The sequence below is a fragment of the Crocodylus porosus genome, unplaced genomic scaffold (genome assembly GCF_001723895.1).
Source record: "Crocodylus porosus isolate Cpor-Errol unplaced genomic scaffold, CroPor_comp1, whole genome shotgun sequence".
Lineage (NCBI taxonomy): Eukaryota > Metazoa > Chordata > Crocodylia > Crocodylidae > Crocodylus > Crocodylus porosus.
In genome coordinates this window covers 24,258,099-24,271,972 of record NW_017728948.1, presented here as the reverse complement: position 1 = coordinate 24,271,972, position 13,874 = coordinate 24,258,099, and the positions used below count along the sequence as shown (strand labels likewise).

Genomic DNA, 13,874 nt, shown 5'->3' with positions numbered 1-13,874 from the left:
GCGCGTGGCTCTCCTCTGGACTCTCTCAAGCTTCTCCACATCCTTTTTGAATTGTGGAGCCCAAAACTGGGCGCAGTACTCCAGCTGCGGCCTCATCAACCAGTAATCACTGTTATCTCTGCAATAACTGCACTGATAGTTTTGTAGTTGGTAGAGTTGGAAGGGACCTGAGGAGGTCATCAAATCTGACCCCCTGCCATTGTCAGGAAAGAATGCTTGGGTCAAACGACCCTGGCTAGGTGATTATCTAGCCTCCTTTTGAAGACCCCCAGGGTGGGAGTGAGCACCACTTCCCTCGGAAGTTGGTTCCAGATCCCAGCCACCCTGACTGTGAAGTAGTGCCTCCTGATATCTAGCCTGAATCTGTTCTTCGTCAACTTACGGCCATTATTCCTCATTACTCCCGGTAGTGCTCGGGGGGAACAGGGACTGTCCCATAGCCTGCTGGTCCCCCTTGGCCCCTTCTTGTGTAGAGGCTGAACAGGTTCAAGTCCCATAGCCTCCGCAGCTGTCTGGCAACTGTCACCTATACTGTGTCAAAGTTTAATAAATCTAACCTTTATTAATTGGATATTAAAGACCATTTCAATTTGTTTCACAGTCAGAAAATGTGAACTAAAGTCTATCAAATCTATGCAAAAATTTCTGATCCGTGGGTTCTGAATGAGGTTCAAAATGTGGTTCAAAGTATTTTAATATAGACCCATAACATATTAAACAAAATACTATTCTGTTTGTGAAACAATGTGAACAGTACAATACAAAATTGACTCAAGTTTGCAGCAAAAGCCTGGATTGTAAACATTTTATTTATGTACAGTGCCTCATGCAATGAGACTTTGGTGTCTGAGCACTACTGGGATAAATATAAGATAACTGGACCAGTCATATCATAGACGAACATGTGTGCTCACATTCAATCTCTCATATACTTGCAGACATTTATATTTATATTGGCTTTTATAAAATATGTAATACAAAACCATTTAAGATGGTGACTATTAACCTTTATGGACTCAGGGCACCCCTTGTTAGACTAAAGGCACCCCACAGAAATTGCCAGCTCTTAGTTTTCACTTACTTTTTGAGTACAGAAAAGTAATAGAGAAATTCTTTTGTTGCAAAGAACTTGGAAAGACCACAACAGGTCAGAATGATTTAACTGTCTATATTCCTATTTGAAATCCTTGGGCGTACCTTGTGAATTATGTTTGTACACCTAACAGTACTGTTGTATACCTAAAGTACTAACAGTGCATGGCCCCCTAGAAACGATCTCAAGGCACTGTAGATTGCTATGGCACCTTGGTTGAGAATCACCAATGTAAGGTAAGGATGAAAAATCAAGGAAAATTTCTAACCAAGAAACTTCTTTACAGTAAGCTACTCTCTTTTTATGATTTTTAGTCACAACTATTTAATATCCTCTTATGCCTCAAATAAGCCTGTTTGCACACTTACTGTTACTGTCTCTCTATTTTCAGTATATCAAGAAATTTTACAATGCGACTTGGGAAAGAAGATACAGCTCCTCAATAGATGAAGGAACTCTTACACTCCTCTGGTCTATAACTGTGTCAGTTTTCTCTATTGGTGGACTGGTGGGTGCTATTATTGTCACCCCAATTGTGAAGTTCTTTGGACGGTAAGTTTGTTATACAGCTTTTACTTTTCTTTCTTTCTTTAGCCTTTTTCTCGCATCAAGAAAAATACCTTCCTACATCATAGTGAATCTGTATTTCAGTTTAAAGACTTTCAAGTTAGAAAAATTATACTGGATAATTTTAGGGGTGCACTGATAAAGATTTTTTGGGCCAATACTGATACCCAATTATTGACCAGCCATGTCGGCCGATTTGGATCTGATTGCCAATTATGAAGCCAAGCAGCTTGGAGAGCAGCATCTAGCTGGGCATGGGTCTGTTGTGGGAGAGGAGTGTGGGGGAGGGCAGATTGAGGCCCATGCAGTGAGGTAGGGAATGGGGATGGGGCAGGGTGGGGTGCCAGATGGAGCTGGTGGCTCGTCTGGGGGTCGCAGCTCCAGCTGCTGTGTGCACCCCTAGACAGGCATGAGGAGCATGTGCTAACAGATACGTGGGTAGTGCTAGGGTGGGCTGCTGCTGCTGCATGCTTGGGGCCAGGGTTGCACTGGGGCAGCCAGGGCAGGTGGCAGTGATGTTGGGGCGGTGGGGCTACGGTGAATTTTGGGGTGGCTACAGCCCCCCATAACTTTCCCTCCCAGTGTCACCACTGCCTGCTCTGCCTCTGCCCTGCCCAAGTGCAGCTGCTGGGAAGAGTCTGGCGCAGCCCCTGGCCCTGAGAGCACAGCAGCAGCCCACCCTTGCTCCATGCACAAATCGGGGGGCACATGCCCCCATGCCTTCCTGGGCTTGTGCGCAGCAGCTACAGTGCTGCCCCTCCCCCTCTACATTTCCAGATGAGCCACCAATTCTGTCCTGCCCTCCCCGGGCAGCACCTACCCCTGCCCCAGCTCATTTCCTCCATCACCGTAGGGGTCTTGATCTGCACACCCCCTCTCTTCCCCCCGACACAGACTTACTAGCCAGATGCTGCTCTCCAAGTTGCCAGGATGCACTCCGGGCTGCACATGCATACTCCATTTATTGGTGACATTATCAGCCACATCAGCCAAAAAATGCCAATTGCCGGTAATGTCAATTTTCTTTTTATCGGTGCTGATATGATATGGACTGATTCATAGATGCTAGGGTCAGAAAGGACCTCAACAGATCATCGAGTCCAATCCCCTGCCTAGGCAGCAAAGAGTGCTGGGGTCAGATGACTCCAGCCAGATGCCTATCCAGCCTTCTCTTAAAGACCCCCAAGGTAGGGGAGAGCATCACCTCCCTTGGAAGCCCATTCCAAATTTTAGCCACCCTTACCATGAAGAAGTTTTTCCTGATATCTAGCTTAAATCTGCTCTCTGTCAGTTTGTGCCCATTGTTCTTTGTTACCCCAAGAGGTGCCCTGGTGAACAGAGTATCTCCAATGTGTTGGTGTACCTCAACATTCTTTCTAGAACAGTGATTTACATGTCATTCTGCTTTTAAATGTGTAACTTGTCATGGTGGTATTCTACTGTAGCCACACAAGGAAGTCTATCATTGCTGTCATTCTGTGACCTCAGGATTCATGACATTCACCACAGGCCTGCCTTTTTTGCTGAAGTCCAATGAGAATGAGCTCCACAGAAACCATGGCCAGTTTGGCCCTGGGTGAGCAATAACCAGATATAATGGATGCACTCCTGAACTTCATTGCTACTTTAAATTAAAATGCATCATACTTGTTAGGCATACATGAGGGAAATAATGAGGGCATATACCTCAAAGCATTAGTGTTAGTTCAGGCAAAAATGTTTGATCTTCCTAGTTCAGTCTTTGGCACATGCTGGTTTAAACAGGATGCAACTTAGAGGGAGATATGGAGATCTCTTGGTCTTGAAGCCAAAGTGCCTGGATACCCAGGAGTTCAGGAACATTTATTTTGTTAGATTTGGCTGTACTGGCTCAAACCACATACTGGCTCACACACTGTATTTTTATGCCTTTGTTGTTTTTCTCATTTGTGAGGGCTTTTGTGCCATGTTATTTTTTAACTTGATACAAGAAAAAAACATTTAAAGTAAAACTGAAAAATCTTGTTTATTCCTTCCATACACATATTTTCTTCTCTTTCTTTATATTCAAGATCATATGTTGTTCACATGCATTAGTGGCACCATCCACACTTAGCCAAGTAGAAAACTGTAAAGCTTTAGGAGCTTCATACAGTAAATAAAGACTTTTGGCAGGATTTGAAAGCTGTCCTTCCCAAAAAAAAGAATTTTGAGTTTCAGTTAAATTTCCAGCATTCAAGAAGGTCTTAAATATTTCAAAACTACTTTTTAAAATGTTTTTTAAAAGAAAACTTACTGAACATTTATCTTAAATCCTTTACTTCAATGACATACTTCTTAACAAAATATGTTCTTTTGAATCATTAACAAGTGTCGTCCCAGAAGTGTAAATACATAGATGTGACATAGCCCACTAACATGTTACATTTAAGACTTGCTTAGCACATTGAATATATCTTGAATAATAACCCAGCCACATATTAAAAAAGTGTATGTAAGGCATGATAATACAATTAACACAATAGCCACAAAGCTATTCCACATACAATGTTTGTATCACTCCTTAATTTGTATCATGCCTTAAATTGAATGTGTGGCTGGTTGGGTCTGGCTCATGATAGATCCTGTTACTCAGCTGAGTGTCAGGATTGAAGATAGGACAGCCCCAGGGCCTGAGGCACAGCTGTGCCAGCAGCCTGATCTTGGGGTCCCTGTGTGCCTGGATCTTTAAAACCCCATGTACTGCTCAGCTGGATTGAATACAAAGTTTTAACTCTGCCATGACTTGCAGGGACCCCAGGATTGGGCTGCTGTAGACTGGTCCAGGGGTTCCCATGCCTGGGGCAGAGTTAAAACTCCAGGTCCAGTTCTGATAATCATCCGAATGTTGGGTGGGGCTGAGGGGCTCATTTCAGATCCTGGTTCTATCCCTAGCCTCAATATGCAATCAACTGATTTTCGGCATCTGGGTTTTAATGTCATGTCGTAGGGGGAGCCCAGATTATGATCCCTATCACACCTGCACTCCTGGGCTCCCCCTGCATTGACAAGTAAGGTACAATAGGGATCTAATGTTCTATTGTTAAATTGCATGTCCAGCCATTCATGTGTGACATGGGAGGAGGCATGATTGTTGGGATCGTGGCTTAGTTCACATGGCACCTTCAACTGAACATCTGTAAGAGGCCTAAAAATATCTCTGCTACTGACAAAGTAGCATTTTATGAAGTAGGCTGTGGCCTGCAGAAGCTTATATATTTCTGAATGAATTAAGCTCTAAGGTGTCACCCTGTTCTGCCTTCTGCCTGACTTTAGAACAGGGCTGGGCAATTATTTGGGCCCGAGGGCCACATGGAGGGTTTTGATAAGCTGTTGCAGGCCAGGTTAGTACCTCTCCCACCCCAAACAAATCACTAAAAATTCCTTTGGGCCTGTGAGCAGTGGGGAGCAGGAGGGGTGGGCAAGGCTGGAATGATGGGGCTGGGTCACAGGGTGGTGATAGCTCAGGGCAGGGGCCTCTTCCCTGCATGCCCCTCTGGGGTGTGTGGAGTGTATGTGAAGAGGAGTGGGGGGGGGCATGTGTGTGTGAGGGGGGTTGTCTGGGCACTAGGTTCTGGGAGCCCTTGCGGGTGGGGGAGTGGGGTCATGTACAACAGAGCTTGCCCAGGCAGTGCAGTCTGAAGCTCCACGTGGGGCCAAGACCATCTCGCTCATTGGGGCAGCCCGTGTCATGCTTCCACCAGCACCTGCAGCCGAGCCCTGGCCAGCACTGCCTGGGTGCTGCTCTGCTTCCCCTGCCTCCAGCAGTGGCTCCTCCTGCTGCTCCTACCCCTGCTGTGCCATTCCAGGCAGGCAGGTGGGCAGCTTCCCCTGGGCAGCTCATGCACTAGAGCACTCTGGCCACCTTCTAGTGTAAGAGGGCCAAGAGTGAGACCTGAAACCTTGCCTGCTGGGGCAGGAGCTGCCTGGCTGAAGCTGCCCAACCGGCCAGAGTGGCACAGGAGCAGCTTCCGGGAGGGCTCTTTCTGGTGCGGCTGCAGCTAGCTGGAAGCTGCTGTGCTTCCCCAGCTTCAAACAGTAGGTCCTGCTTCTGTTGCACGATGTGGTTTTGGCAAGAGCCACCACTGGAGGTGAAGGGAGCAGAGCAGCAGAAAGCCAGCTGCAGCCACATCAGAAAAGCTTTGCTGGGAGTGTGCATGTGGGCCTGGGCTGGGTCATGGGTAACAGCAGAAGCATGACATGGGCTACCCCAGCATGAACAGGTGGGGCTTGGCCCCACATGAAGCACCATATGGACAGACATGTGCCAGATCCAGTCACTTGGCATGCCGGATCTGATCCATGGGCCATATTTTATCCACCCCTGCTTTAGACTAACAGAGACTAACTATCTCTCACGGTCTTTGCTGCTGTTCCACTTCCTCTTTCTCTTTGGTTTCCTCTCCCAATTATTTTTTCTTGATTTGAACTGTCCCTCAGACCCATACTCTTCTAAATCTAATTGCCACTTTCCTTGGGTATTTCCTGTCTTCCACACTTTCCCCCTTTTTCTTCACACAATCAAATTTTTATTTATTTATTTTTTTACTTTTTTCACCTTATGCAGTATTGTTTCTTGTTCTCTCTTCATATGTATGAAGAGAGAACAAAACTCTGGAAAACTCTGTTATCTTGTCTTCCAAATCCTTCATTCACCATTCCTTTCCACCCCATGTCCTGTAATTAATCAGTTCATGCCACTTTCTCCCCAGTTCACTAGTCTATTCAGTTCTCAACATCTTTTCCCCAATCCCTCCCTTTACAACCTCTACTCCAACTAATCAATTCAGCTTTCACACACTTCCTGAATACATTAAATTATCCATCCTCTACATTAATTACTTGATTCATAAAGTACCACTGAATGCTGTCTGCTTCACTGTAAAAAATGGAATCAAATATGAGAGCTCACCACAGTGCTTCTATTCATTTTTGCTGAGACGAGGAAAGAAAGATACTTCTATGCAAGTGTAAGAAGAGTACAGATTATTAAATTTTGTTAAGAAGGTGTGGTCCATACACTGGCAGTCATACAAAGTCCATTTTCATGGAAGCAGATAATATTCTTGGGCTATGAGGTTAGAACCTGATGATTTTAGCTCCTTTTCCCATAAAGGATGGAAATATAAAATAATGAAAAAATGTTCCCTTACAGATAATATATGAGCACTAGATAATAGTTTTAGGTAGAAGCAGCTGCAACTTCAACATCTGATGAGGATTAAAAATGCTAATCAGAATGAAATATTTTTGGAGTATTAGTCGTACTCCAATTTTGGATAATTGAATGTCTTGATGTAATGGCAGGTAGGAAAATAATATGGGCAAGGAGCATAATTGAGGAGTCCACCAAACTGACAGAAAATTAAAATACTATTACTCTATAATGCTTTGGATATGGGCTGGTAGGTGGTGTGTGTAATGAAATTGAGTTCAATTTACACTTTTAAAAAATTAGTAAAATAGAAAAGACTAGAAGTATTAGTCAGAAATAATGTCTGTACTTTAAAAACATCACACACTGATTATTTATTTGTCACTAGGTTAAAGATTACACTTTCAAAATGATTTAGGTACTTGGGAGCTTAAGTTCTATTGACTTCCGAGATAAAATGTTTAAAAACATTCTTATACCCATAGGGATAAGTCCATTGTCAAAAGCAATTTAGACACTCGCACTAGTCCAAGTCCTATTGTTCCAGTGAAATGTAGATGCCCAAAACTTTGCCTGTGGCCTTGTATTCCCTTGAGAGCCTATGAAGACAGCAGAGAAACTTGAATAGATGATAGCATTAATGTTACACTTTTGTTCTAAAGAAATTAGCTGTTTGTAGAATTGGTGACCAAGAATTGATCCAGTAATTGACCTTATTTTTATTTATTTTATTTATTAGTTTACAGTTATTTAAGCATTTAAATTTCTAAAGAAACTAATTGGATAGGATACCTTAATGAAAAGTTGTTCTGTGCCTTGCTAAGATGAAAACCAAATTTCAATGACCTTATCTTGCTTTGCAGATCAACAGTAAAAGCAAGTTAAATGTTATAGCTTAAGGGTTATTGTGTTTACTGGATGAAAACTATGTTTATTAAAGGAGACATTTCATTTTTATTTAAGGTCTATCTTTCTATATTTGCCTGTACCAAAATTTGAAATTCATGAGGACTTCACAGCAATATGTTGTCTGAGCAACAGCATATAACATTTCTACTCATCCCCTACCACAAAATTCAGTAAACTGGAAATTTTAATAATTTGTCTAACTCCTAATCAGGAAGACCATTAATTTGTATAACAAAATATATTTAGGCCATAGGCAGCATGCTAGGTTAGTGAGAATAATCTGATTGCAATGGAATACCCCATTAGTCTACCAACAGATGATAGCTATAAAGAAGCAGCAGCTTCAGGTTTTCCCCGAACCTTTAAAAATAGAGGTCCTTGAAGTTTTGGTTTGTGACTAGTTAACGATGGTAGTATCTGAAACAAGATGCTGATAAAAACAGTTTCATTTTTAAAAAAATACTGTTTCTTAAGGAGGGCATCTTGTGCCATCATTGGTCCATTTCTGTTGCTTCCAAAGCAGAGGAGACAGCAAGTCTCAAAATAAGGCAAACTTTAAAATTAGGTTGTTAGATTTCCTTTGTTAAACATAAATTGTATATGTGCATTTGTGGCTGCTGCATTCAGTTGCTTATACATTTCTGAAGGAATTTTCTTTTGGGCTGAAATTGTCTAAGCTTGGCCTCCACAATGATATGATGATGATGATTTATGTGAGTGGTTTGAGTTGGGTGAGGTTGAACAGAAAAGGTTATGTATTTCTTAAAAACATTGTAATCCTACATTTTTAGTGGTTGTTGGAGAAAAAATAGCTTCTCCCTTTCAGTTAGGAATCAAAAGGATCCTAGAAAGATGGCAGTAGTCATATTTAATCTTCTCCTCCAGAGCTCACCTCTGTGATAGGAAGAGTAAAAAAGGGAGAAATTTCAGCTTTTATAAGTGCTGCTAGTAGAGAGGAGAAGAACATGTCAGAAAAAGGTACCATTCCTCTAATGCAGTAGATAAAGACTGGACTCAGGGAATTGAAATTGTCTCCTTGCTGTGGCATGAGCTTGCTGAGTAACTGTGGACAAATCTGACTTCCTTGATAAAGTGCTTTCAAGATAAGGGTAAGAGCTAAGTGATGTTACTAACAGCTCCCTGCCTGGGTTCAGATTAGGGAACTGAGAGCCTTGCCCTGTTGCCTCCAGCAGGCTTCAGTTAAATCATTTACATTGGGGAATTAATTTTAGTTGCTTGTTTACAGAACCAAGAGTTGGCTACACCCGAAGACCATTCTGTGTATCTCTTCTTTTCAGATACAGTTGTCACAATATTTCCCATGCTGGAATACAAAGTAATTTCAAGGAGGGGGCACTTTTTCACTCTTTATATTTTCCTTTTAGAGCTCAGCTTCTGTGTTCTTCCTTTGTTTCACTTTACTGTCACTCCTCCCTTTCTCTCTCACTGTTTGTTTTGGCAAGAGAGAGAGGAATAACTCAAATAAGCTATCAAGAGCCAGAATTTCCATTTTCAGTGAACATTGTTAATATGGAAAACTAGCCTTTTGTTAAATAAACACTCGCTGTTTTCAGTAGTTCTTGCTGTTATAAAACACAACTTGAGAGAAGTACACTTGAGTACAGTCCTGCTTTGTATTTGCTTGAGTATAACCCAGTCACTGACCACCTGTTTTGTCCCAGTCTCCTTTTTTTAATGACTTAAACTAGCTATGAGGTCCCTGGGACCATCCCATAGGTAGTTCCACTACTTCAAAACCCCATTAGAAGAGGTAGGATAGAGTCAATCAAAGAAAGTGTTTGTCCCTTTCTGATTTGTCAGCGTTGATTCAGTCCATCAGGTCAATTTTATTGACAAGGGATGTTGAAAAATTTTATCGGTTAATGTGTATCCATTCTGTGAAGTTAACTTTTACTCTCAAAAACTTTAAAAGCCTACAAGCCCTAAGAATATAAGAGAGACTGACTTTCTCCTTACCAGGAGCAAATCCAGGGGTGCAATCATAGACTGCTTTGATTCCTGATCCACTGCAAGTTTAAAACAAACTGCATAGCAGGGACAGCCTCATCTCTATTTAGGTGGAGATGAGGGAGTCAGTTAACTTCATGACTCATTATCTACTTGGTTTCTGCTAATCTCTTTATACAATAGGTGTTAGCAACCCTTGATTTTATTTTAACCAAGCTAGCCTTTCTTCTACAGTTATCTGTTGTCTACTCCTGGTAATATTTCTCTGCTCACCCCCCAGCACATCCAGTAAAGGTGTGCTGCTGCCTAGGAATCTGCATTGGTGGCTTTGTTGCTTGGGAATTTGAGCCTCCAAATCAGGAGCAGGGCTAAAAACAGACTGAGTTGTGCAGTGGTGCAGCAGAAGTAGGAAAGAGTTGCAAAGATGAGGTGAAGAGGTAAGCTACTGTAATTACCCTATCCTGGGTTATTCAGATGATGGAGGCAGTAGTAGGCTGAACCAGCAGTGCAACCAGAGCAACAAAAAGCTAGGCATGGGTGAATGAGTGTGGATGGTTGCCCCAAATAGTGGTGCTGCCACCAGCTGAAGCAGGTCCTGCCGTGACCTCAGCTGTTTGCTGCTGCGGGCATGCGGTGAGGAAGGGGAGCAGTGAGGATGCAGTTACAGTTCAGCCCTCACCTGCCTCATGGTTGCAGGCTGTAAGGGGGAATTGTTTAGGAGAGGTTTTGAGTGGAAGAGGATGGGGTCATGGGCACCAAGGGACATTTGGGGAAAGGGCCTATGGGGAAGAGAGATATGGGGTAAGAAGTGGCTGGGGAGGCATGAATAAGAGACAGGATTTGGGGTTGAGAGGTGTGGGGTCTGTAGTAGTGAAATGTGGTATGGGAAGGATTAGGAGCAAGAGGGTATGTGGATGATGAGGGACAGTGAGTTCTGAATGCTCAGAGGGGAATGGGAGAGCTCAGTGGAGTGTTAGGGCCACAGTGAGGGCTCAGGGGGTCTGGGACATGATGGGGATGAGTGTGCAGGGTTCATTGGATTCATGAGGTAATGAGGGGGATTGTGGGGTTGTGAGGTTGGGCTAAGCATAGGATAGTGGGGGACAACACAAAGCCACGGGGCATTGAGGTTTCATAGTTTCTAGGGTCGGAAGGGACCTGAGCAGATCACTGAGTCCGACCAAATACTTACCCTCTGGTGATTCCTGATTAATTCTTGTAGGCAAGGATGGTCCTGCCCCAAAGCAACTGAAGCATAAAACAAGAGAAAAGTCTGGAGATACAACATATGGGCTTGTAGCACAAGTAGCCCATGGACAGTAGTTAGTGGCATGATCAGAGTTGACTAGCTGTCTAATTGTGAGGATTTCTGTAGCAAAGATGGTGTTTAGGAAGATCAGTAAGGCAGCTTTTATAGATGTTTTTAGGGAGTTTCTGTAATGGTTCATAATGTTTTTTTTAAAAAACATGTTTAAATATCAAATCTAGTTTGTGGAGCATACCTTAAACTTTAGAACGTAAACTATGTATGCGTTTTCTCTTACATTTTGTTCAGACCTTTTCCCATGTATAGAAGGTAATCTTCATGTTTTAAATGGATCAAGTACTGCACTGATTAGCTATTATCCATTCATACTCTTCACAAGTATGTTTTGTTTTCAGTGTCTGTAATAGTTTGGCTTCATTTCATGCTAAACACAGTAAACAAACTGTTCAATACTGTTCTATCTGTTCAGAGTGCTCTAGGGTACTGCACAATACTAAGTATGTTAGGTATGCGAGCATTAGTGCGCTTTTTCATAAAGACAAGAAAAATCCCAAAGTGATTTTTCACTGAAATTTCCAGAAAGTGTGGGGAAGCATATTTCCTAACCAACTATATAATTGAGGTTATTACACACTATTAAATTACACACTGAAATCCAAACACACAGGTGTCTGGACAAGAAAGCTAAAACACAATCTGAGATTAACAGTTTTTTCCATTTAAGGCACAAGTTACCTGATCAAGAGCTCAGTTCATAGGAATCTTCCTTTTGAACTTTAAAAAGACCTGGAAGTCAATAAGGTCTGCATCCAGCACAGGTGCCTAGAGTACTACCTATATTGCTCTCCCTTTCCAATCCTAAGGAATACCCCTATCATTCATTGGTTTACAAAGATAGGTCTTTTCTGATTCAGCCCATGAATTTCCCATTCTTTCACACACACTCCAAAAGGAGCAGTGTTCCCATTCTAGCCTCAGATCTAGGTCAGTGGTTTAGAAGAAGTTAGTGCCATTTTCAGATTCAAGACACCCCTCAGACTCAAAATCATCTCCCAGAAAATGTCTGCTCTTAGCTTTCACTTGTTTTTCTGACTATGGAAAATAATAAAACATTTCTTTTGTTGTAAAGAACTCAGACTACAACAAGTTAAATAATGTTTTTGAATCTGTGGATTTCTATTTGAAGTCAATGGGTTTATCTTGTGAATCAGTATGTAGGTGTTTGCATACTTAACACACCTAACATTGTGCAGCACCCTGAAAAGGAATTTATGGCACCCGGGGTGTGTTTTAATAGACATGATTGAACTAGCCTACCATGCCCAAAGGATGTTTGATTTGCATAATCTGATGAAGCAATTTCACTTGAGAATCACAGTATCAAAGCGACACCCAATTCAGGGATGCTGTTAAGTGCCAAAGCCTGGGACAGAAGTGAGATTTGTTTGGCACACCCATTTAAGTGTTTCCTTAAGTGTAGCCAACTTACATTCTTCTCTACTCAGTATGCTGGCTATTGTGAATCTCATTCTGAAATGCATAATTCTTCCCATGTGTTGTATAGGGAACTCCAGTGTCCAATTTGAGCTTGAGCATTTTGCTTCTGGAACCAGGAGCATGAAGCATTCTGTGCCTACTTACAGAAACCTGGCTCTTGACACAATCTCCAAACCCAGTTAAAGCACTGAATTTCTTTCTCTGTATTTTTAAATGGAGAGGCTTATGCACCTAGGATTGTGATGCAGTATTCAGCATCCTGAGTAGGCAATGTTTAAACCAGCGAATAGAAACTGGCAAAATCCCTCCTTTCTCCTGGACTCTGGTGCCTTCTTGGAGCCCTGAATTAGGTACCTATGTGAGTCTGGGATACCAAGTCCAGAACATCTACCTAGACATAAAAATCTGAAATTTCCCTTTATGTACAGGCAGCTGGCCTACTCTTCTTTTTCAACGTGAGAGAAGATTTTTTTGGAGGGGGTGCATCTTTTATTGGAAGATATGTTGGACAAGATTTCAGGCACAAAGTGAAAACTGAAGAAGGGCACTGTCATAGGAGAGGGGTTCCTAGGGGTGGCCGTGATGCCCTACGGGCTTTGTGGCCATGCTAGTCTTGCCCAGCAGGCACCCTTTTCCTCACCTGCCACATCTTGCTGGTAATTATAATATAGGAAGGCTGCCCTCGAGTTTGTTCCTGGACATGGTCCTGATGGATCCCGCTGTACGCTGTGGTTCTTTGGACCCCTTTTGGGTCCTGTTCAAAATGTTTGCCTCAGGGGGCACCCTTAGCCTTATTGGCTAGGTGTGTGCTCCAAAACTGCCCCTTTACCATGCCCCAAGCCTCTTAGATGGTATTTACACATTGTCTCTCTGGGGTCTTGCTATCACTCAGCCTTCTGTCATCACTGGGCTGTCTGCAGCCCTGTCTCAGTGCCCACACTGGTGCTGGGGTCTTCTTGCCCCCTTTGTCACCAAGCCCCTGGCACTGGTGTCAGCACACTGTAGGCCTCCTCCTTCCCCAGTAGCCTCAGCCCAACCCACCAGTCAATCAACAGTAACCAAAACATGAGCCCCTGGGCTATAACACAATATAAGCAGTTTAGGGAGTGCTCTGTCCTTTTAAAAGAATCACACTTCCCCCCAGCACTAAATGCCTTGTAGGCCAGGGTACTGGAGCCCTTTAATCCTACCAGAAGCAGAACAGGAAGTCAAGCATCTCTGGTTAGCTTCCTCCCAGAGAGCTCCTTCCCGCCTGGTTGCTGACAGAGAACAGACCTATATGGACCTATATGTACCCAGGGCCCTGCTCTTCCTGTCAGCTGACCGGGTGCAGGTGCCGGCTAATTCCCTCATTAGTCTGCTGCCACAGTAACCTGCACCTGTGGGGCTCCTGTCTGGCT

At 43.1% G+C, this 13,874-nt stretch overlaps 1 protein-coding gene across 2 annotated transcripts in view; it reads left to right on the top strand.

Moving 5' to 3' along the window:
- SLC2A9 (solute carrier family 2 member 9) overlaps window positions 1–13,874 on the top strand; it is a 198,671-nt gene that overhangs the window by 58,051 nt on the left and 126,746 nt on the right. For both annotated transcript variants that reach the window (XM_019553389.1, XM_019553390.1), the window contains one exon: window positions 1,485–1,645. In XM_019553389.1, the coding sequence (XP_019408934.1) occupies window positions 1,485–1,645 (161 nt within the window). The remainder of the gene's footprint in view (window positions 1–1,484; window positions 1,646–13,874) is intronic.